At 40.6% G+C, this 25,903-nt stretch overlaps 1 protein-coding gene across 2 annotated transcripts in view; it reads left to right on the top strand.

Annotated features, from left to right (window-relative positions):
- LOC104594775 (tRNA ligase 1) overlaps window positions 1-25,903 on the top strand; it is a 160,968-nt gene that overhangs the window by 75,250 nt on the left and 59,815 nt on the right. For both annotated transcript variants that reach the window (XR_016082738.1, XM_010255245.3), the window contains exons 15-18: window positions 7,784-7,863; window positions 16,729-16,794; window positions 17,189-17,475; window positions 18,175-18,282. Coding sequence is in view for 1 of the 2 variants with exons in the window: in XM_010255245.3 (XP_010253547.1) it covers window positions 7,784-7,863; window positions 16,729-16,794; window positions 17,189-17,475; window positions 18,175-18,282 (541 nt within the window). In the remaining variant the exon portion in view is untranslated. The remainder of the gene's footprint in view (window positions 1-7,783; window positions 7,864-16,728; window positions 16,795-17,188; window positions 17,476-18,174; window positions 18,283-25,903) is intronic.

Below are 25,903 nucleotides of genomic sequence, written 5' to 3' on the forward strand. Positions count from 1 at the left end.
TTAATATTTGCTGCTAGTGAAAGGAGAATTCTGATAGAGTTCATCTTGGCTACTGGGGCAAAAGTCTCTGCATAGTCTACTCCATATACTTGTGTAAAACCTTTTGCCACCAGTCTGGCCTTGTACCTTTCAATAGTTCCGTCAGCCTTGTGTTTCACTGTGAACACCCACTTGCACCCCACTGGTTCCTTCCCTTCAGGAAGATCCACCAACTCCCAAGTGCCATTTCTGTGTAATGCATCAATCTCTTCCTTCATTGCATCTGTCCATTCAGGTTTGGATAAAGCTTTTGCCACATTCTTAGGAACGGGGATACTGTCAACAGAGGGGAGGAATGCACGATATGAAGATGAAATATCATAGTAGAAGATCAAGACTATAATCAGTCTTGAATCCTAATAGGTTTTAGGTTTACAAAACAGAACAAAAGTGAGAGAAAGGAGAAGGAATAGAAGAGAAACAGGAGAACACAAGGGGTTGAAAGGAGGGACAAATTCTAACAGATCTGCCGCCGCCACTCTCTTATTATTTATAGTTTATGTTCAGTACATAATGGAAAGGACACATCTGCCCTTGGTACTTACATGATAAATAAAGTAAATAAAAACTGAATAAATAACAACTGAATTAACAAACTGACTCAAACTGACACTACTATAACTGAAACAAATAACTACACATGCTGTCCTACGAACACAGTGGGGACCACTGCTGTGGGGCCCACATCAGTGTTCTCTACATTCATCATAGGACACAAAGTGAGAGATAGGATGGTTAGTGGTACAAGATCTAACACCCTTTCTCTTAGCAATAGGAACATCAAGATCATTAATGATAGGGGAATCAACATTGAGAGGAGCAGGCATATCAATAGAAGCAAGTGTACCTAGCTGATGGGAAGGATCAACCTCCAGTGAAGACGATGATGTTGGTTGCATAGTGTCAGGTTCCATGGTTCTTGAACTCTGCTGGCTTTTGTGGCGGCGAAGAAAGATGCGGAATGGAGGTTAGGTAGAGGAGGTAGTTGAGTTTGAGCCTTTTTCTCCTCAACCCTACTCTCCTCCTGAGGAGAAACCAAGAAGAAAGGTTGATTCTCAAAGAAGGACACATCTATTGAGACAAAGTACTTATGTGAGACGAGATCATAGCAACGATACCCCTTTTGAGATAGAGGATAACCAAGGAAGACACAAGGAATAGAACGAGGATCAAGTTTACCCCGAGTAGGTGATAAGTTATGAACAAAGCAACGACACCCAAAAACATGCATTGGAATGGGGAACAACGGAGCTGTAGGAAACAAAAGCTGATGTGGGGCCTTATACTCTAGTAACCGAGAGGGCATACGGTTGATGATGTATGTAGCACACAGAACAACATCCATCCAAAAACATTTCGGAACATTCGTATGGATTAAGAAGCCACGAGCTACTTCAAGAAGATGACGGTTTTTTCTTTCAACAACACCGTTTTGTTGAGGTGTCCTAGCACAAGAGCTTCGTTGAAGTGATCCACTTGAAGCAAAGAATTCCGTGAGATCACTATGGAAGTATTCCTTTGCATTGTCCGACTGGAAAATAAGGATTTCAGTTTGGAACTGAGTGAACACCATGCGTTCAAAGTCTTTCACAATTTTAGGCACTTCCTCTCTATATTGCATAGGGTAAACCCAGGTGTATCTAGAGTAATCATCGATCAAGGTAATGAAATACTTATATCCAGCCGCAGTAGGTAGAGTAACAAGGCCCCAAACATTAGAATTGTAAGTAAACCCTAGTAGATTCTAGGTCAAAGTAGAGAAGAAAGAAAAGAGAAAGAAGAATAAGAAGAGAAAGAGAGTTCGGCCAGATTAGAAGAGAGTAAAAATCACTTCTCCCCTAGCCGACCCACTTGTATTTATTCAAAATCATAGAGTTACAAGAAAGACCATTTTGTCCCTCATAGGAGATGGGACACATAACTTAAACTCAGATACAATAGACCTTTCACTCTTAAGCAGATAAACCAGAATGATCAAAATACCCCCGACTCGAGCATTCTAACACTCCCCCTTAAGCTGGAGAGTATATATCATATAGTCCTAGCTTGTTACGAATGTAATCTATTCTTCCTCGAGACAATCCCTTTGTGAAGAGATCTGCCCACTGATTTCCTGAGCTCACATGAGATGTAGTTATCACCCCACTTATCACTTTCTCTCTTACAAAGTGACAATCAACCTCAATATGCTTAGTTCTCTCATGGAAGACGAGATTGGAAGAGATGTGAACAGCAGCTTGGTTATCACAGTATAGTTTCATGGATTTGTCAACTGAGAATCCCATCTCTTGTAGCAAGTTCTTTAGCCATACTAGTTCACATGTGGTATGGGCCATAGCCCTCTACTCTGCTTCTGCACTACTTCTTGCCACCACTGTTTGTTTCTTGCTCTTCCAAGTTACAAGATTGCCACCAAGGAAGGTACAATACCCTGTAGTTGATCTCTTGTCTGATATAGAACCAGCCTAGTCAGCATCTGTGTATCCTACTATCTCAAGAGTTCCTCCATTTTGGTATAACAAACCACGACCTAGAGCACCCTTTAGGTACCTAACAATTCTCAGAACAACTTCCCAATGAGGAACCCGAGGATGTTGCATAAACTGACTCACCACACTCACAGCAAATGATATATCTGGTCGGGTAATGGTTAGGTAGTTCAACTTTCCCACCAACCTTCTGTATCTTCCAGGATCATCAAACTCTTCACCTGCATCAACACTCAACTTGGCATTGAGTTCCATAGGAGTCTCTGCTAGTTTAGCACCTAACAACCCTGTTTCTTCAAGTAGATCAAGAACATATTTTCTTTGACATAGGTTGATCCCATGTTTTGACCTCGCAACCTCTATTCCCAGGAAATACTTCAGCTTCCCCAAATCTTTCGTGTTGAAGTGGTCTTGTAAGAATTTCTTCAACCTGTCGATTCCATTGCTGTCACTCCCAGTTATGACAATATCATCCACATACACGACTAGCAAGATTTTCCCATCCTTTGAGTTATAGCTGAACATAGAATGATCAACCTGACACTGTTTCATCCCAAAGGCTTTCACCACTTCACTGAACCTTCCAAACCAAGCATGTGGAGATTGTTTCAGTCCATAAATTGCCTTTTTGAGCCTACACACCTTACCAGCCTCCCCCTGAGCAACAAACCCTGGTGGTTGCTCCATATACACTTCCTCAACGAGATCACCATGTAGGAAGGCATTTTTTATGTCAAGTTGTACAAGAGGCCAATCATACATAACAGCTAATGAAATCAACACCCGAACTGAACCAATCTTAGCCACAAGAGAAAATGTCTCCATATAGTCCACACCATACAACTGAGAATAACCCTTGGCCACTAACCTCACCTTCAATCGCTCCACACTGCCATCAGGAAGATACTTCACTGTGTAGACCCATTTACACCCAACAGTGTGCTTTACCGGGAGGAAGAGCGGTGAGTTCCCACGTGTGATTATGTTGTAGAGCAGAGAGTTCTTCTTCCATGGCTTGCCGCCACCCTGGGGAGGTAAGAGCTTCCTGAAATACGGAGACAAAAAATTCCTAGCCACTCAATTTGAGGTGAAGGATCTAGGCCCCTTACGTTACTTCCTTGGAATTGAAGTTGCCCGCTCTCACAAGGGCATCTTTATTTCCCAACGAAAATATGTACTAGATCTACTAGAAGATACAAGCAAGTTGGGGGTAAAACCATTTGATTCACCAATTGAACCTAATCATCATCTGGGAGACAGTCAGGGAGAATTTTTGAAAGATGTAAAGAAGTTCCAGAGACTCGTGGGGAGACTTTTGTATTTGTCTATGACCAGGCCTGATATTGCCTATGCAGTGGGTGTCCTTAGTCAATTCATGCACAGCTCTAGGACAACTCACTTTGAAGCTGTAGAGAGGATCTTGAGATATCTCAAGAAGTTTCCTGGAGCTGGTTTGTTGTTCTAGAAACACAGTCACTTAAAGGTGGAAGTATATACTGATACAGATTGAGCAAGAGCAGTCAATGACCGAAAATCTACCAGTGGGTATTGTGCCTTTGTAGGAGGAAACTTGGTCACATGGAGAAGTAAAAAACAAAGTGTGGTGGCTAGATCCAGTGCTGAAGCAGAGTATAGAGCGATGGCTCATGGGGTTGCGGAAATCATGTGGATAAGAAATATGTTAGGTGAACTGGGTTTCGCAGTGAGCAATCCTATGTCACTCTACTGTGACAATAAAGCTGCCATCAATATTGCTGCTAATCCAGTCCTGCATGATAGGACGAAACACATTGAAGTGGACAAGCATTTTATTAGAGAGAAACTTGAAAATGGAGAAGTGTGTACACCATATGTCAGCTCAGAAGAACAACTTGCAGATATCTTCACCAAAGGTCTTCATCATGTGCGGCACAAAGAGTTGTGTGACAAGTTGGGCATGATTGACATCTATGCTCCAACTTGAGGGGGAGTGTTAAAATAATTTAATTGTTGCTGTTAGGGTCTGTTTGGCTAGTTAAAGTGCTTCTTTTATTTCGTTTTTTCTTTCTGTTATGTCTGTTATTGTACTCAGGGGCACAAGGGTCTTTTCCCTTGTTATTTTTTCTGCCCTATATATATTAAAATAAAGGATGGTGCCACCAACACTGTTACATTGGAAAACCCTTCTCTCTTCTCTCTTCTCTTCTTCTCCTCTCCTCTTCTTCTCTTCCTCTTATTTCTGGCCGGCTATACTTTCAAGAGTTTTGAAACATATAAAAGGTTTGAAGAGAGATTGGGAACATGCAAGACAGATTTGAGTGAGAGGTCCTTGCTTAGGTCAACCACTCCTTTCCCAGATATGGTAGAGAGGGAACCATCAACAACCTTCATCTTGTCTTGGCCAGACATTAAATGATAGGAAGAAAATAAAGAAGACATGTGAGTCATGTGGTCAGTCACACCGGAATCAATAATCTAGGAGGCTGGATCAATGGAACTAGTTGCACTAAAGGCAGAGACAATACCTGATCTGGCAAGGGAGGTGGAAGCAATGGAATTTGTCCTTAGGCGGGCCAGTGCCCAGCTAAGTACCTCTACCTCATCAGCTGTGAAATCCATAGACCCATGTCCTTGGGAACTAGTAGTTTGTCCCATGGAAGAGGAAGCAACTGTGGATGAGTGTTTGGAACCTCCATCACTATGACTTGCTGCCAGGTTCCCACTTGCAGATTGGTCCTTCTGGTGCTTTTTATCTTTCCTCAATGCAGCTGGTTTCAGATGAGGATAGAGAACCCATCAGGTCTCTTTCACATGCTTTTCTCCCCCACAGTGAGTACACTTCAGGTGTCTCTTGTCAGAGAACTTGTTCCCCCTTTGATTTGTAGAAATTAGGGCTGAATGTTCTATAGACTGTTCAGCTAGTTTAGTCTGAGCATCAACTTGCATCTCTTTTCTTCTCACCTCTTCATTTCTCACAAGGTAGTAGACATGATGTAAGTCGGGCATCTCATCTCTTCCCAGAATTTGGGACCTTATGTTCTCATATATTGGATCTAGGCCAGCCAAAAATTTGAATGCTCTACCCTCTTCAACTTGTTTGTCATGTTTCTCCTTGTCTCTAGCATTCTCCCAGTCATTGATGAGGTGATGATCCAGTTCTTCCCATAGTCCTTCTAATGTAGCAAAGTATGTTGCAACACTCATATCTCCTTGCCTCAGGGCAGCAATATCTTGATTCAATCTATAGATTCGGGCATTATTTTTTTTCTACCCATAGGTCTTAGACACCTTTTCCCATATCTTGGCAGCTGTGGAGAAGTGTTGAACGGTCCTAGCTACCCTTGGAGTCATTGAAGCAAGTAGCCAGGACATGACTGTAGCATTCTCTCCTCCAAATAGCATATTCAGCACTCCCTATTTCGGGTTCTTTCTTTTGCCTGTCCAAGTAGCCGGTAAGATCCTGGGATGTGATAAAGAGCATGGCTGAAACAGACCATTCCCTAAAGTTGTATTCGTCTAGCAACACATTTGCTATCTGTAGGCTGTGCAGATTTGGGTTCTCCAGATTAGGAGACCTCCCACTAGCCCTAACATCTCTAGAAGACACTTCCCCGGATATGGAAGACATCTTCTCCGACTTGCAAGAGTACAAAAAACTGTCACACAAGTTATATGAAACCACTTCAGACTTACGGAGCTTGCAGCACTGTAAACTCAGACCGGAGGGTCCGTATCAGGGCTGAAATACCAAATTCCACTCTGCTGTACTGCTCTAACTACTGCTGTTGCAAGCTGCCACCAAACTGCTGAAGCACCGAACTGAAACCCTTCTGCTGTGTTTAGCCACTGTTGCTGCATCCTGAACCTTGCTGTTGTGGCTTCTACCACGCGCTAACCACTGCTATCGCAGGCTGAACCCTCACCCACGAACTGTTCTAGGACTGCTGAGATCAGTCCTCTCTTCCAGATCTGTTCTACACAGATCTCACTTAGCTGAATGGCTACAACTTGCTGTGTGTGTCTCTTAGGGCATCAGCTACTGGGACTAACTCCCCTTGGACCCTACAACCAAGGGAAACCCTCGATATAGTTTCTGCTGGGTTCTATGACCAGACCTAGGGTTTCTTTGCAGTACCAAGATAGAGAGAAAGGTGAGAGAGAGAGAGAGAAAGGTGCGAGGCAGCTGCTGTAACCAGGCGAGTTTTAGTGGTCTGATACCATGTTTGCCGAACTGAACCTGTCAAGTGAGCAGAGAAGAAGAAGAGGAAGAAGAAGAGGAGAAAGGAAGAAATGTTCGAATGGGCACTGTTCATCAGCCGGCCCTGTTCACTTATATAATAACAGTACATAAAGTTACATAAAAGGACCAGGATGCCCCTGATTAGTGATGGGACACCCAGTCAAATAAGACACTAAATAAAAATAGGCCCATTAACTAAAGACTTAATACCCAACCCAGACAAGAGGATAACAAAATATCAGCCAAACCAACAATAATAAACCATAGCATAAAGGATCTGTATATGTTTCAATGTTTAATTAAATTTGGCACAACAAGAAACTCCTCTGTCCTGCATGTGTCTCCAGGAGAAATCTGTCTTCATACAAAGGCCAGAAGTTCCAAAAAATAGAAAATAGAGATCATAGAGTGGCATAAGTAAAGGATTCCATATAGAAAAGCTACCTCAGTGGAAATCAACTAGTAAACCTCATCGGCTCATCTTCAGTATAGGACAGCCGGATCAAAACCAAGCCCAGGAACACCTTAGACCATTCCAGATTTGCCACAACCAGAAACTTTAGAGCTACCACTCCACTGTACAAAATGCCCCACCAAAAGAAACAAAACTACATACCAAAGTTCCTTTCCCTCCAGCACCTTAGTCTGTCCTCAGCTTGACACCCTGTCACTAAACTTCTTCCATCAACCTCACTGGATTCTAGGAAGCACCCTACAACCATCCCATATCTTCAGATTTTTCTTCAAGTCTGTTCCCTTAGTCCCTTGAGCATGAAAAATCCTCCTAAAAGTGATAATCCACTCATTTTATTCATGTCAACCAAAAATCCACAACCATATCCAAATCTTCTACTTGCACTTGCACTTGCACTTCATGTGGAAGGGCAGTGACCTTATATGGGTGAATAAGAATTTTTGTCTCATTTTATGTGCCATATTGGAATTTTCTGCTTCTATATGAATATCTAAATTCTTGTGCAATGTGATGACATATTTCACACTGTGGTGGTTGGCCTTTGTTGTCTACAATGCACAGTTACGAACTTTCTTGATACGCAATGGCTTATCAATTCTCTTCAAATTAGGTCCAGCTGCTTACAAAGAATACTACTTGAGGTGAGTCCCTATGTTGTTTTGTTTGAGAGCAAAATGATGCAATTAATTGGAGGATAATATCTGGCAGTATTGTATGCATTATTGTTATTTTTTTGATAAGTATTCATTGTATTACTATATAAACTATCAGTAGCCCCATATATACAGCAATGCCCAAAGTCTTGCCAATCAGTATATAGTCCACACTTGTGCCTTGTGGATCCTCAAAGATAACTCCATTCTAATCATTAAAAAAATGTCTGAAATTCATACCCCTAGAATCCTCTATGATATGATCCAAGAATTGGCATTCATTATTTTCTTTGACAGCACCCACCAAGTAATGTTTCTTCTTAAAAAATCCTCTTATTCCTGATCCTTCCTGATACACCAACAAATGGTAAAGGTTTGATGCACCACAAAACACTTCCTTCTTTACTGTGACCACTAGTTGGCCAGACATCAACCAAGGAGCGAAAGCCAGGGATAATGCATTGTCTTTTAAACAGCTTGACAAAGTGCCACCATACATCTAGAGGGGCAATAAATGAGAAAGTGATCAATGAACTCGTTTGATTCACACAAGGAGCACATTCTTCCCTTTGGGTATCATATGATTTATGAACAGGAGTTTCCCAAAGTAAAAATCCACATAAAGAAGAAAACTTTAGGGGGGATTGGGAGCCCATACCCAATGCCATGGAAAAGGGACATCAGGCCCACAAATGGAAGATATAAAAGAAAGATTTAGTAGAGAAATTTCTGTTTGGGTTAGGTTAACATTTGCACAAAAGACTCTACCTCACAGTCATTGGTATTTCTGCATAACCTCACTACCCTTTGTGTGCATTATGTAATTAGCAAGATTTGACATGAATCATGACACTTGAGGGGACTCTCCTGTTTGTCACATCTGTAATATGTGATTAATGGACCTTGGCCCTTATGGTAATATTTGGGGCACCAATGGTAAATCTTTAATACTATATAATTAGATAAACATATAATCAATCTTTATTCTCTTATTCGTTTTTGCACTGATTTATGCATCTACATTTAAATGTATAATCAATCTTTATTCTCTTTGGGCCAGGTCTTGGGTTTAAATATCTGATAAGTCTCAATCCCTTTGTATGTGCCAAGAATTCTGCACAAGTTGAGTCACCATGACCAAAATAATGCAATTATATTCCCTTCACAAACTTGGAACACTCCTCCAATTCTTAATGATCCTGTGTTTTCTAAACTGCATCCATCCAAGTTAATCTTGGAATTAAACCTTAAAAACCTGGTGGTCAAGGGAGGCTCAGATGTAATTGTGAGGTAGCTCACAGAAAGGGGGACAGTTTCTTCGAAGTATAGACACATTATGAAGGAAATTAAGGAGCTGGATAGATAGCTGCATATAGTTTATATATGGGCTCTGAGATCAGCCAACTCATTGGTTGATAGGCAAAACAGGGTGCAACTAGGGATTATTTGTATTGGAGTGTAATTGACCAGGGGAGATGCGTAAAAAGTGTATAGTTAGGGTGATTGGCAGTTGGCACATTACTTTTTATATTATTCTTTGTATTCGTTTACTCATAATTTAATAGTTTTTCATCTTTACCAATCAAAAGATAATAATAAAGACTACCTCCTAATTGGTGCATCAGTTACCTTTTCATGTATTCCAGCCAAGGTGGAATTTTACTCTTGAGCTGCCACCTTGCATGGCTGTGGTTTAATATATTTTTTCTCATTGATGTGACTTAAAGCTTCATGATCTGAAAACAAGATGAAGTCTTTCTATACCAAATAATGCCGTCCAAATTGTAGCAATTATGCCATAGCATAGAGTTTGATATTATAAGTTCAATATCAAAGGCTGCTACCATCTTGGCTGAAAACAGATTTATGCCAATCCTCAATGCATCACAATCTACTTCAAACACTTCCTCAAAAATCAGGTAGAGCTAGGAATGGTGTCTTTGAAATCTTCTTCTTTATTTGATTGATATTGTCCTTGACTTTTTGGGTCCATTGAATTTGACTTAATAGGAGGAACTATGGTGCTGAAGTTGTGGATGAAGTGACAATAGAATACAAGGTTCTAGGCCTGTTCAAGTTTGCCTTGACCTTTGATTTGGGTGCATTTTCATCTTTCATTGGGGTCAAATTTATTGACATTGTCTTTTAAAGAAACTATAGGTATTACTTTGCCCATCATCACTATCATTATACACATCATAATGAGGTATATCATTTGGATCAGTATCTCTTTCATCATCATAGTCTCCTATAACCAAGAACTTCTTTCTCTCAGAACTATGAGCCTCCTACAATCCCATGACTAGACTCATAGCACTTTAAACAACAGAAAAAAGAACTGCTGGTCTGATTTCTATCAGTTGGACCAGATTTAGTCAGTCAAGTTATAGGAATTGCAAGATGGTTTCTTGGAGCAGTAGGACCATGCACTGATTTGTGATCTAAAGTTCTGAACATGATTAAAAAAATTCTCCATTAACCTTTTCTTCATCTTCCCAAGTTGCAATGTTAGGTTTTCTTTTTTTGTTGACACCTGATTAGCAATTGGTACCACCATCCAGAAGTTTGACACCTTTACTTTAAGGAAACAAGCTCTGCCTTCTTATCTTCTGGCACATAATTATGCTCAAACATTTTATCAGTGGTGGCCAACCAACTGGTGAACTCCTCAGCTTGCAAACCATCATGACATTCTAGAATTTATATCTTGAAACCTCAACCCCAATTCAGGCTTCCAATTCAGATGGCTTTCTATGTGGTTCTTAGTCATGAAATGGGTTTCCACATTTATCCTCCAACCCATCATGCCATCATCAGTCAAGTTAGCACTTCAACTTGCCTCCTTTATGTTGCTATTATCCCTTGAGCATAGATTCCTTATTGATCCATGGCTGTTGTACTTGTCCTTTTTATTGTCTTCGTGACATGTAACAATGGAAAGGAAATAAGGTGAAACTTGAGAAGGCTTGGGTTGTATATTTGTTAAAATTTGAAGGGGTTCAGGCTTTATGCTGTGTAAATTCCTCAAATGAGGTACCCATCTTGCACCCCTAAAAAACAGATGGTAAGCCACCATTTGTGGGTCCAGGCCTTGAGGTTACAAGAATGTTACTGAGAATACTAAAATAAGATGAAGACAATAACAATAAAGAAAAGAGAATCAAGGAGTAAGTATGTGGCTGTGAGAACAGCTCGACACCCCCCCAAAACAAATCGAATAGCAAGCTGTTTTCTCCAAATTTCTTGGAACAATAGAAATCTTTTATTCTCTTCAACAACAACTGTTTCCAAGAGGCTTACAAAACACATCTATAGTTTCCCAAAAGAAAATCCTATAAATTTAGATGTCAGTCTTTTCTTCTGAAATAACTTAAACCATAAATTAAGATTCTCCAGAAAAATTGGGCAGACCTACTTTCAAGTGAGCACATGATAGTAACATGACAATTTAAGTTAATTTTAAGATATAAATGAGTAGAAAGCTTGCTGAATTAAAAAATATGAAATAAAAGGAGTTTCTTGAAGAAAGAAGGAAGAGAGAAGGAGAAGAAGAGAAGAAGAGAAGTTGAAAAGAAAGGAGAGCAATAATCTGGCCGCTCCTTTCACTTATTATTTATATTAAAATAATAGAGCAGTACTAAGACAACTATGCCCTTATAGGGCGTCAAGACATAAAACAGCATATATAAGACACAAAAACATAATAAAATTTGGACTCACATAACTACTGTGGTCCCCACCTCCTATCTAATAACTAACATAAAACATCTACTCATAGAAAACATCATAAAACCGATTAATCTTCAACACTCCCCCTCAAGTTGAGAGTAAATGTCACACATTCCCAACTTGCGTAGATCATGTTCAAGCTTGTTCTTTGCCACCCCTTTAATGAGAACATCAGCCAGTTACGACTCTGAAGAAACATAAAACAGACTTTTCCGGTTGTTACCCTTTCTCTTATAAAGTGTCTATCAACTTCAATGTGTTTTGTCCTATAATGCTGAATTGGATTGTGGGCAATATTGATTGCAGCCTGATTGTCACACTATAGCATCATAGGTTCCTCTGCTTTCACCCCAATCTCACTCAAAAGAGATCTAACCCAAAGAAGTTCTGAGACACCATGAGCCATGGATCTATACTCAGCGTCTGCACTTGACCTTGCCACAACTGCTTGCTTCTTACTCTTCCAGGAGATCAAGTTTCCACCTACAAAGGTACACACTCCTAATGTAGACCTCCTGTCATCTAAGCATCCTGCCCAGTCTGCATCTGTATAGGACTCTAGCTTCAGATTCTCATGATTTGAGAAAAGAATGCCTCTGTCAGGGTGCTTTTTCAGATATGCAAGTATCCTCTCAATAGTTTCCCAGTGTTGAACCCAAGGTGCATGCATGTACTGTCTCACAACACTGATAGCATAAGAAATATCCAGTTGTATCATACACAAATACAACAATCGGCCCACCATTGTTTGATATCTCCCCACATCCTTTACCAACTCACCATCCACACCATTAACTCTGTGATTTGGATCAATAGGAGTGTCTGCTGGTTTGGTCCCCAACCTCTCAGTCTCCCGCAATAGGTCAAGTACATACTTCCTCTGTGAAATGAACCATGCTTGGATCTTGCAACTTCAATCCCCAAGAGGTATTTGAGCTCACCAAGATCTTTGATCTCAAATTCTTGCTGCAATGATTTTTTGATATCATCAATCTCTTCCAGATCATTTCCTGTCACCACTATATCATCCACATACACAATCAGAATTGACACCAAAGCATCTCTCCTCTTCACAAAAAGAGTGTGATCAGACTGTGTCTGTGTGTATCCAAAATGGATGAGTGCCCCTCTGAACCTGTCAAACCAAGCCCTAGGTGACTGTTTCAGTCCATACAGAGATTTTCTGAGTCTACACACCTTTCCCTTACCAGCATTCTCATAAGAGCCTATTGGAATGTCCATATATACCTCCTCCTGTAAATCACCATTGAGGAAGGCATTTTTTACACCAAGCTGGAACAAAGGCCATGAATAAGTGGCTGCTAGAGATAAAAGGATATGAACTGAACTCATCTTAGCTACTGGTGCAAAGGTTTCTAGATAATCAACACCATAGGTCTGAGTATACCCTTTTGCTACCAACCTTGCCTTGTACCTCTCTATCTTGCCATCAGCCCTATACTTCACTGTGAATACCCATCTACATCCGACTGTCTCCTTGTCTGGGGGGAGATCAACTATTTCCCAAGTTTGGTTTTTAACCAAAGCATCCATCTCATCTTGCATGGCTGTTTTCCACTCGGGTTTAGAGAGAGCCTCAGTAACATTCCTGGGTATAGACACAAAATCCAGGGAAGAAAGAAAAGCACGGTAGGAGGGTGATAAGGCACTGTAGGAAAGATGGTGTGAAATGCAATGGGTTGTACACTTTCTCTTCCCCTTACGAAATGCAATGGGAAGATCAAGGTTAGTGGGACCAGTTGCAACAATGGTGTTAAGGATAGGAACATTATCATCAGGAAACATAACAGGCTCAGGCTCAAGAGGAATACCTAGAAGGACTGATAGAGAATGGTGTGGGTTGAGGATGTGTGGAGTCAACCATCATCTGTCGGCGCTGATATTTTTGTGAGGCTGCCCGTAGTGGCTCAGGTAATGAAACTGGAGGTGCAGGTGCTGGCTGAACTGATGGAAGTGCTAGCTGAACTAATGAAGGTGCTAGCTGAACTGATGAAGGCACCAAAGAAACAGGAAGAGGAACTGATTATGAGTTCTCCTCCCCAAAACTCTCCCCCTGAGGAGAACCACTCGAGAAGAAGAAGGTAAAATTCATTGTGACAAATTTGCTCATCGACACTGGATCATAACAGCAATACCCCTTTTGGTTCTGAGCATACCCAAGAAAAACACATTTCTTGGCCTTAGGATCCAATTTCTTGTGACGAGGGCCAAGAATGTGAACAAAGGAAACACACCCAAAAACCCTCAGAGGTATATGAAATATCTTCCCATCTAGAAAAAGCAGACTAAATGGCACCTTAAACCCCAAAGTCCGTGAAGGAACACGGTTAATCAAATGCACGACTGTAAGAACAACATCTCCCCAGAACTGCACAGGAACTGAAGCACACACTATAAGACTCCTTGCCACCTCCACAATGTGTTTGTTTTTTCTCTCAGCAACTCCATTCTATTGTGGTGTATATGCACAACTACTCTGATGAATTACCCCATATTCTAGGAAATACGTGGTCAGCTCCTTCTCAAAGTACTCTCTGGCATTATCTGATCTAAAAACCTTAGTTCTCACTCCAAATTGTGTAAGAACTATCTGGTGGAACTGTCGTACCAAGTTAGGAACCTCATCACGTGATCTCATCAAATATATCCAAGAATATCGTGTATAATCATCCACGAACAAGAGAAAGTAACGGAATCCTCCCATGGAAGGGAGATATGATATGGTCCCCATACATCAGTGTGAACAATATTAAAAGGAAAAGTACTTTTATTACTTGGTTTAAAAGACTGTCTACAATGCTTCCTAACTGACTACTCTCACACTCCAAAGTAGATAACTAAACAGATTCAAACAACTTTGGGAAAAGACATTTCAAAGAACTAATAGAAAGGTGTCTCAAGCGATTGTGCCAGAGCATAATCTGGTTCATTGACTCTGACCCACTACTACTGTTGCTGCTAACATGATGGCCCTGATGTCTCAGAATCTCATCCAGAAGGTAGACTCCCCCTCATGACCATTCCCAATCATCTTCTTTGACTCCAGATCCTGCAAAACACAATTACCGGGAAGAAAGGTTACAGAACAATTCAAATTCTTTGTCAAAGAACTAACACACAGTAGGTTGGTATGAAGTCTAGGGACATGTAAAACAGAAGACAGAGTTATATCATTGGTCACTCTATCTGTCCCTTTCCTAGCAATGGGAATATGTGAACCATCTGTTGTAGAGACTCTGTCTCTACCAGAACACAACTGATAGGAACTGAAAAGGGTAGGGGCATTAGTCATGTGCTCAGATGCTCCTGAGTCTATAATCCAAGGAGGTCCCTCCTTACCTGAAGTGGATGCAAGATTTGCAGTTGCATATGAACTACCTGTATGTGCAAAGGAAGAGGTGTAGCTGGCTCCTGCATTTTGCGGTCCATCTGGAAGGCTAGTGCTAGGTGAATCTTTCTTACTCATAAGTTGTCCAAACCTCTCCAATTCTGTCCTCACTACTGCTACTGCAATAGATTCCCAATCCGTTTGGGAAAGAGGGACCGAAGAGTCTCTTGTAGTGGCTACATTTGCATTTCCCTTTGTTCCATATTTGGGCAGGCATAAGATTTGGATGAAGCTTCCAGCAAGTGTCCTTGTTATGCTTAGGCTTCTTGCAATCACACACCAAGTCCTTCTTATCTTCCCTTCTAGTCTCACTACTCTCCTTGTCTCCATTCGGCTTAGGTTTTGTTGTACCAACCATAGCCGACTGGTCAATCCCAGGCTGTCTCAGCATTACATTCCTCCTACTCTCCTCTCTAGAGACAAAGTCATAGGCTTAAGAGAGTGCCACACCATCCCTAGAAAGAATATGTTGCCTAGCAATGTCGAATTCAGGGTTCATCCCTGCCAAGAACTCAAAAACCCTATTCCTCTCTACCAGTCTATGATAGGTTGTTGCATCATTTACACTTTCCCATACCACAGTTTCTAAGTGATCTATTTCCTGCCATAGGGTTTTCAGCATGGAGAAATACACAGCAAGAGGTTTTTCTCCCTGTTTCATACTTATCACCTGATTCCTTAACTGATAGACTCTGGCTTCATTTTGTTTCTGAGAGTAGGTTTCAGTCACTCCATCCCAAATCCTGATATTCCAACTCTCCATGTTACTTCAAATAGTTCAACAGTAAGAAAAAATAGATTGGAAACCTTCCAAAAACAATTTAATATCACACACATAGAAACAATCCCTTCCGGAAGAAGAAAACCCTAGATGGAGAGAAATCTCTCTCCTCCCCACGCCTCCCAACATAGAGAAGAGTGAATCGATCACTTCAGGAGGCTTAGAAAAATCCAGAAACCAAACTGCACTCTTCAGAAAATCAAAATAAAGCTAACAATACCTAGATGCCCAAGATCAGATAAAAAACAAAGAGTCCAACTTTTCTAGGACTCTTCCCCGTACTCCAATTCTTCCTAATTTTGATGCCAAACAGTAGATCAGCCCTTTATTACTTCATGCAGTCGGCTGATCTAGGGCTGCGTGAGAATGCTTCTAGAAACCCTATCCGCTGCTCTAATACCAAGTAGAAAGCTTGCTGAATTAAAAAATATGAAATAAAAGGAGTTTCTTGAAGAAAGAAGGAAGAGAGAAGGAGAAGAAGAGAAGTTGAAAAGAAAGGAGAGCAATAATCTGGTCACCCCCTTCACTTATTATTTATATTAAAATTATAGAGCAGTACAAAGACAACTATGCCCTTATAGGGCGGCAAGACATAAAACAGCATATATAAGACACAAAAACATAATGAAATTTGGACTCACATAACTACTGTGGTCCCCACCTCCTATCTAACAACTAACATAAAACATCTACTCATAAAAAACATCATAAAACTGATTAATCTTCAACAAAGTGATATACATAGATGGCAAAACATAAGAACATGGAAAACAAAAAAATACTAAATGTTTAAATCCTTCACCTTTTTTATTTGCTTCACACATTCTATCTTTCTAAGAAATCTAAAGCTAGCTAGATTGCATCAAATCTCTAATATTAATGTTCTTACAATGTTGGACAAATGTATATATGATCATTATCTCAACATTGACAGGCAAATGAAAATATGGAACACATCAGCTGCAAAGCAGAGAGAACTCAGCAAAATGCTAGATGAATGGTAATGTCAATATTACTCTGTATGTTATTCTCGTTTATCTCTTAATTATGTTTTCTACCATCTGCCTCTATTATTGTTGTTGTTGCTGCTGCTGCTGTTTTTCGTATTGGAGCATTTTTAATGAAGCATGTTTTTCTGTACTAGTACCAACAAAAGTAACTTGCATTTTTTACCAGCAAGTTATGCTTTATCCTATAGTTGCATATGATTGATTACTTTTCATCAATTATGGGATCCACATGCCTCACTATGTCAGACTGCTCCATTTAAGTGCATGCACTTTTAATAATGCAACAGTGTTTTCTGCACCAAAGAAATCATATAAGTATCATTCTCTTTTTTTAGGGTGGTGAGTTATATCACTGTGTTAAGCAGATAGTTCTTTCATATACAGGGCTATATACATAAGAAAGAAGTGTGGGAACAAAGAACCATCATCATCCATGTATCTTAGCGAAGCAGAGCCTTTCCTGGAGCAATATGCAAAGCGCAGTCCATTGAATCAGTCTTTGATAGGATCTGCTGGGAACTTAATAAGAGCTGAAGACTTCTTGGCTATTATTGGAGGCAGGGATGAAGAGGGTGACCTTGATAGAGAGCAGGAAACAACGCCTTCAAGCCCAGGTGCTACAGTCAAGGACATAGCCCCTAAAAGGGAGGGTCTTATTGTATTCTTTCCAGGTGAAGTTTTCCCTGTATGGCCTGAAGCTGGATTAGTGTTTTATATGCAATCATAAAAAAATAATGCATGCATAAGCATAACAACACTATTTCTGCACTTCTTATTGCCTTGTGTGTATTAGGACTAGCTTCAACAAGTATTCTTCAGGGTTGGAATATCACATATTGCATGTGTAATGTTAAGATATCTAAGTTCTGAACTTTTATTATGCATTTCACTTTACATCTCTCCATTTTCCTCCGTTGTAGAATGGTCTATCAAATCTTTTATGCCTACCTGAATAAAATGAGGGAATGCACACTGGTTACCAAATGTAGCTTGTTTCTGTACCAAAAAAATGTAGCTTGTTTGAAACCTTCTAAGTTCTAGCTTACGTACTATATTGTTCATCGAACAGTGCCAAATTACCAATATGCAGTTGACCATCCTATCTTAGGTAGTTTCACATTTGAAGAATTTTTGGACAGTTGTAGGTACTCCCACCCAAAAGACCTGTCCTTAAACTCACCTAGTATAGGTTCTAAACTTTTATTTTATTCGTGTACTTTGCTGTATTATTTTATTCCTTAGTACTACATTTGTAAAATTTCTACTTCTTTAAGGTAACAAAAGGTATATGACTATAAAATTTTACATATCTCTTTGTTTGCACTCTATGCATCCACCCGTTAACCATCTTGAATTAATTTCTATTTCAGGAATACCAGGTTGTGCCAAGTCTTCACTGTGCAAGGCAATTCTGAAAGTTCCAGGTGGACTTGGAGATGGCCGACCTATCAGTAGTCTCATGGGTGATCTTATCAAAGGTTTGTGGTCTGGTCATATGGATATTAATTCATTGTAATAAGATGCTCTCTGAATCAACTATGGAAGGTCGTTGTATTTGTAGTGAGAATGGGCCGAATGGGCCCTAGTGTTCTTTATTTCCTTTAAATAGTGTTTAAAAGCTATGTTTCTTAGTTACGGGCCTTCTTTTATTTTCTTTAATTATTTCTTTAGTGCTGGACACCCCATTAAGGGCATCCAAGTAATTGTACTTAGAATTATTAATAAAAGTGATGAAAGGGGGCTAGAGAGAGAGGTTTGAATTCTTCTTTTCTCTCTTCCCTTCTTTTCTTCTTCCACAACCTATTGCTGAAACTTCTTTTCTTCTTCTTTCCCTTTCTCTCTTTTCTTCTTTTCTTGCATTATCTGAATTACTGTAGGTGTACTTTTCAACTTGGTATCAGAGCGGGTTCTTACTTTCGACTTTTTTCTCCTTCTTTTCCCATACATAATGTGTATGGAGAACTGACCGGTTGATCAATCAGATACTTATGCAACCCAGTTAGGAAGGTCTTTGAAGAGTTTTGTGGAGGTTTTTCATCCTTAGTTGAAGCCTAGTGTAGGTTCTTGGAGATTTTTCCCAAAAACCCTAGATAACTGGAGAAACCTTGTTATAGGTCGTAGAGACAGTTTGAACCAGGCGCTTGGGGATCAGAGGTAAGCCTTTTGTTTTCTATTAGGGGCGGTTTTGGTTGGATTGAATTCTGGAACCTCTGGAAGGGGCAGTTGAAGTTTCCCCCTTTCTCCCCACCTCGTAGGACCTTGTGAAACCCTAATTTTGGGGGGTTGAGAGGTTATTCTTTGTTAAGAATAGTAAATCTAGCCTAGTAAAGCCCTAATTTGATTTATGTTTGCATCTGTTTACTCAATGGAGCAAACGGGAGGGGAGACCAAATATTCCACAGATTTCGGGTTTGGACGTGGGGGGTCAGTGGAGAGTCTTTTTGGGGATATGACTATTGTGAAGCTAGATGGGGCCAATTATCTAGCTTGGTCTCAATATATTAGGATACACGTGTGTAGTAGAGGAAAATGGGGTTACATTATCGGGAGCAAGAAGAAACCGAAGGAGGATGATCCTACCTATGAAAGGTGCTTGCAAGAAAACTACACAGTAGTGGGTTGGTTAGTGAATTCTATGCAACCACACATTAGTCAGCATTACCTGTGGATGGAAACTGCAAAAGAAGTGTGGGATAGTGTCACAGAGACCTATTCCCAAAAGCTTAATGTTGTTCGAGCCTACAAATTGAAGCATGATGTGAATAATTTAGATAGGGAGAGAAGCCCTTAGCAGTCTACTTCTCTATGCTGAAATCTCTTTGGCAAGAGATTGATATGATGGAGACTGTTGTTTGGGGTTGCAAAAAGGATGCAGAAACATATAGGAGGTTGGTGGAGAGAAACCGGGTATTTGAGTTCCTCACCGGACTCAACTCGGAGTATGATATTGTGAGGCAGAATGTTTTATCAAAGGATGGGGTGACTTTGTCTCAGGCATATGCTATGGTGAGCAGTGAGGAGAGCAGAAGATAGGTTTAGTATGTTGAGTCATAGGTTGATAACTATGTTAATGCGGGGATGAAGCTAAAGATTAGCACTGGGAAAAAAGATGTTATTTGTGAATATTGCAAGAAGCCTAAACACACTAAAGACACATTTTGGAAGATGCATCCAGAGCTCGTTTCTACCATATTCAAGAAAGAAAATGGTGAGAAAAGGGTTGAAACTGGAAAAGATGGAAATGCAAATGTAGCCACCTCTTCACAAGGTGAACAAGGACATAGTGGAGAGAAGTCAGTGGGAGAACATCTTGCAGCCGCCAAGGCTGAATATGAGAAGTATGGCCAAATCATCAGTCACTTGGACCACTGCTATAGCTCCTTCAGAGATTGAGCCTTCCTTTGCATATCACTCAGGTATTCATGCCATTGCACATCATGCTTTTGTCTCAGGTACTCATAAAACCCCTTGGATAATTGATTTTGGTGCTTCTAACCATATGACCAGTGTTTCATAGTTATTCCCTCTTACCAACTTCTTTCTGGCCAGGATATGTTATTCGTTGCTGATGGCTCCCTAGCCCCTATCACGGGAAAGGGAGACATTAGGACTTCTAATGCCCTATCCTTATCATATGTTCTTCATGTACCTAAACTTAATATCAATTTGCTTTCAGTTAGTAATTTGACTAAACCTCCAAATTGCAGTGTGACCTTTTTTTTCCTTTATATTGTGATTTTTAGGACATGGAATCTCAAAAGGTGATTGGGAGGTGGCCATGAGGCGAATGGGATCTATCTGTTAGACATGCTTGAGCAGAGCCAAGTACAACCTAAGAGAACCGCATTTGTTTTAGAGTCCACTAGTCGTATTATGTTATGTCATAGTCGTTTGGGTCATTTGCCCTTTTCTTCATTAAGTCAGTTGTTTCCAGAGTTATTTAAAGGAATTAGTCTATCGAGTCTTCATTGTGAGTCTTGTGAGTTCTCAATGCATTGTAAGAGCTCTTATCCTTCAAGTAATAAAAGATCAACCATTCCTTTTAATATTGTTTACTCTGATGTGCGGGGGCCTTACCATTTACCATGTATGGGTGGGTATAAATATTTCATCCTGTTTATTAATGATTTTTCACGATATACTTGGATTTACATTTTGCACTCTTGGTTTGAAGTGCCTAAACTTGTGCAATGGTTCCATGAACACATACACACTTAGTTTAATACCTGCATCAAAATATTCCGGTCAGACAATGCTAAGGAATATTTTGAGAAAGACCTTACCTTCTATCTTGAGAAGTTTGGGGTTATTCATCAGAGTTCTTGTGCCTACACTCCACAACAAAATGGAGTAACGGAGAGGAAAAATAGATACATTGTGGAAGTTGCAAGGAGCATTCTTTTTGCTACCCATGTTCCTTTGAAGTTTTGGGGTGATGCAGTTTTAATAGCTATCTACCTTATTAACCACATGCCTTCTCCAGTCTTGGGGTTAAAATCTCCCTTTGGAGTCCTCTTTCCTAATGTTGAAATTTTCTCTATTCCTTTGAGGGTCTTTGGTTGCACTTGTTATGTCCACATTCCCAATTCCAAAAGACACAACTTTCACCCCAAGGCTCAAAAGTGTTTCTTCCTTGGTTATGCCTCCACACAAAAAGGGTATTGTTGTTTTGATCCCGTTAGTGGCACCTAGTTTGTTTCCATGGATGTCACCTTTGCAAAGTTAGTTGTTGGTTCGGCTGTTATTAGTGTTTAAGTTGGTCTTAGTTGTGTCTTATGTTCTTAGTTATTGGGCCCAAACCTGTTTAATGTTTTAATTGTTTTATTTGTCTAGGTGTCCCATCACTAATCAGGGGCATTCTAGTCTGTTCATGTAATATTATTTTATAATCTTCTATATAAACTTGTTGGGTCGGCAGAAGAGATTATGCCGCCTCTCAGATTTTCTTCTCTTCTTCTTCTTCTCCCTCGTATTTGACTGCTGTAATCCAGCAAACATGGTATCAGAGCAATGTTCGTTTGTCTGATTACAGAGCAAGGTTCGCTGTGAAGAAACCCTAGGGCTGACCGTAGAGAACAACAAGGTCTGTATCTAGGGTTTCCTTTGGTTGTAGGGCCCAAGGGGATTTTGTTCCAGAAATAGATGCCCTACTAGACACCTACAGCAGGTAGTAGCCATTCGGCTGCTAAGAGAGATCTGTGTGGAACAGATCTAGGTGGAAGGGCTGACTTCGACAGTCCTAGTTCAGTTCGTACAGTTGGTCACAGTCTACTACAGCAGAAATTGAAGTCCAATCCAGTCCAGAAGAGTTCAGCACTGTACAGAAGTGGAGTGTTCTTGGTTTCAGTTCTGTTACAAGGGGTTTTCAGGCCTGCAACAGCTTCGGTAAGTCTGAAATTGTGCTCATTGTACTGAGTTTTTTCAATTGTGATCACTGTAAGAGGAAGGATATGTCTTCAATATCAGGGGAAGTGTCTTCTAGGGATAATAGACCTGGTGGGAGGTCTCCTAATCTGGAAAACCCAAATCTGCACAGCTTGCAGATCACCAGTGTACTGTTAGATGAATATAATTTCAGAGAATGGTCTGTTTCAGCCATGATCTTCATTACTTCCCGGGATCTTACGGTTTATCTAGATGGACAAAAGAAGGAACCTGTAGTGGGTAGTGCTGAGTATGTAGTATGGCGTAGGGAAAATGCTACCGTTATGTCCTGGCTGCTTGCTTTGATGACTTCAAGAGTGGCCAGGACTGTTCAGCACTTTCCGACTGCTGCTAAGATTTGGGAGAAAGTCTCTAAAACTTATGGACAGAGAAAGAACAATGCCAGAATTTATAGGCTGAACCAAGACATTGCTGCATTGAGAGGAGACATGACAGTTGCAACATATTTTGCAACCCTAGAAGGATTATGGGAAGAACTCGATCACCATCTTATTCTTGATTGGGAGAATGCAAAAGACAAGGAGAGGCATGACAGACAAATTGAGGAGGGTAGAGCCTTTAAATTCTTGGCTGGCTTAGACCCAATGTTTGAGAGCATAAGGTCTCAAATTTTGGGAAGGGATGAACTGCCAGATTTACATCATGTCTATTATCTAGTAAGGAATGAAGAGGTTAGGAGGAAAGAGATGCAAGTTGACATTCAAACACAGCCAGCCGAACAGCCTATTGAACATTCAGCCCTAATTTCTTCAAGCCAAAAGGGGAACAGGCATTCAGACAAGAAGCATCTTTAGTGCTCTCATTGTGGTGGTGAAAGGCATGTGAAAGAGACTTGTTGGGTTCTTTATCCTCATCTGAAACCAGTTGCTCTAAGGAAAGACAGGAAGCCCCAGAAGAATCAAACAGCAAGTGGGAATCATGTTACTAGTAACAGTGATGATAGCTCGAAGAACACATCTATAGTTGCATCTTCTCCCATGGGACAGACTGCTAATTTCCCCACATCCAAATCCTTGGGTTTCACTGCTGATGAGGTAGAGGTCCTTAGCCGGGCCTTAACCCGTCTAAGGACTAATTCTCTTGCTTCCACCTCTCTTGCCAAATCAGGTATTGTCTCTGCTTATAGTACAACTAGTTCTATTGGCTCTACTTCTTGGATTATTGATTCTGGTGCCACTGACCACATGACACACATGTCCTCTTTATTTTCTTCTTACCAATTGATGTCTAGCCAAGATAAGATGAGGGTTGTTGACGGTTCCTTCTCCACCATCTCCGGGAAAGGGGGAGTTGACCTAAGCAAGAACCTCTCTCTTCAATCTGTTCTACATGTTCCCAATCTTACTTCCAATCTCTTATCTGTTTCAAAGCTTACCAAGAATTTAAACTGTAGTGTAACTTTCTTTCCTACTCATTGTGTCTTTCAAGACAGATTGACGAAGAGAACGATTGGGAGCGGTCATGAGTGTGGAGGTCTCTACTATTTTGATGCAGACATAAGTTCGGCCTTACAATCATTTGCTACCAGTAGTCAGAATAATGGGGAGTCAATAGCTAGGTTACACTTGTGGCATGCTAGGCTAGGTCATTTACCTTTTTCATCTTTGCAAGGGCTATTTCCTTAATTATTTAAGGGTATTTCGAGTCAAAGTTTAGTTTGTGAAGTGTGTCAGTTGTCAAAACAATGTAGAACTCTTTATCCAATTTCTAGTAATGAAATTCAAGCTCCTTTTGATTTGGTCCATTATGATGTTTGGGGCCCTTCACCCCTTGTTTCTATGGATGGCTTTCGTTACTTTATCAGTTTTATTGATCACTATTCACGATGCGCATGGATCTACTTGTTAAAAGGACGTGATGAAATGCCACAGATAACCATGGCATTTTGTAAAATGATTGAGACTCAATTTGACAAGAAGATTAAGCAATTCCGTTCAGACAATGCTGCGGAATATTTTGAAAGATCCTTGAACCTGTTCATGAAGGATGCTGGCATGATACATTAGTCGTCTTGTGCTAGTACCCCTCAACAAAATGGGGTTGCTGAGCGCAAAAATAGGCATTTATTGGAGACCGCTCGAGCTTTATTATTTCAGCACAAGGTGCCCAAGCACTACTGGTTTCAAGCTGTCCTTACCGCATCATATATGATAAATCGAATGTCGTCCAAGGTGTTGGGTATGAAAACTCCTTTCTCTGTTCTTTGCCCTAATCTTCCAGTTTTTCCTCTTCCACCTAGAGTCTTTGGTTGTGTGTGCTTTATACATGTTAAGGATCCGAAGAAGTCCAAGTTGGATCCTAGGGCTACAAAAGGAATCTTTCTTGGGTACTCTCCTACCCAGAAAGGTTACAAGTGTTATGATCCCATCACCAAGAAGTATGTCACAAAAGATGTGATATTTTTTGAGTTTCACTCCTATTTTCATTCTTCCCAGAATCCTCTTCAGGGGGAGACTAGTGGGATGGAAGAGGATTCTTCTTTGGATTCTCCTCCCCCCTCCTGTTTTGTGCCTCTCTCTGCCTCGGGCCTTCCATCCTCTCCTCCTGATCCTCCTGGTTGTAGCATACCGGGTGAAACTAGCGAGGCTCCCATTACTCTTGATGTTGCAGATGTAACTGGAGACACCAATAAGCAACAGAAAGATATAAGAATCACCTACAACAGAAGGAAAAAAGACCCTCCAACTCATGGAAGCAATCAATCGGACTCGGATCAATCTGCCTCAGCAACTTCAGGTAATCCTATCCCTCATACTTCTTATTTGGATCTCCCTATTGCTCTTCGTAAGTCTACCCGCTCTTGTACTATCCGACACCCCATTGCTGAATTTGTCTCTTACTCATGTTTATCTCCTCGTTATTATTCCTTTGTGTCTGCTCTCTCCTCAGTACATGTTCCTACTAGGTACTCAGAGGCAGTGTCTGATCCAAGATGGAAAGAGGCTATGAATGAGGAAATGAAAGCAAAGACTTGGGAATTAGTGGATCTACCAGAAGGGAAGAGCACTGTAGGATGTAAGTGGGTGTTCATTGTAAAGCATAGGGAGGATGGGTTCATTGAAAGATTCAAGGCCAGACTTGTGGCAAAGGGGTTTACTCAAAAGGAAGGGATTGACTACAAAGAGACCTTTGCTCCAGTCGCGAAGCTTAACACAATCCGGGTCTTATTGTCATTGGCTGCAAATTTCTCATGGGAGCTACATCAGTTGGATGTAAAAAATGCTTTTCTAAATGGTGATCTACGTGAAGAAGTATTTATGGATCCTCCACCATGTTATGGCTTTGATGGGAAAGTATGTAAACTGAGGAAAGCATTATATGGTCTTAAGCAGTCTCCTTGGGCTTGGTTTGAGAGACTTTGTGGGGCCATGAAAAGTGTGGGATACACTCAGAGTGGTGCAGATCATACTTTGTTCATAAGGAAACAAAATAGCCAACTTACGGTGTTAATTGTCTATGTGGATGATATGGTGATTACAGGGGACAATCTAGAAGAGATAAAAAGATTAAAGGAGTTCTTGGCTTCTGAGTTTGAGATCAGACTTGGGCCATCTAAGATACTTCCTTGGAATTGAAGTTGCTAGATCAAAAGAGGGCATCTATATATGTCAACGGAAGTATGTTCTTGACCTACTAAAGGAGACAGGTATGATG

This window comes from Nelumbo nucifera, chromosome 2 (assembly GCF_055504915.1).
Source record: "Nelumbo nucifera cultivar China Antique chromosome 2, China Antique-T2T, whole genome shotgun sequence".
Classification (NCBI taxonomy): domain Eukaryota; kingdom Viridiplantae; phylum Streptophyta; class Magnoliopsida; order Proteales; family Nelumbonaceae; genus Nelumbo; species Nelumbo nucifera.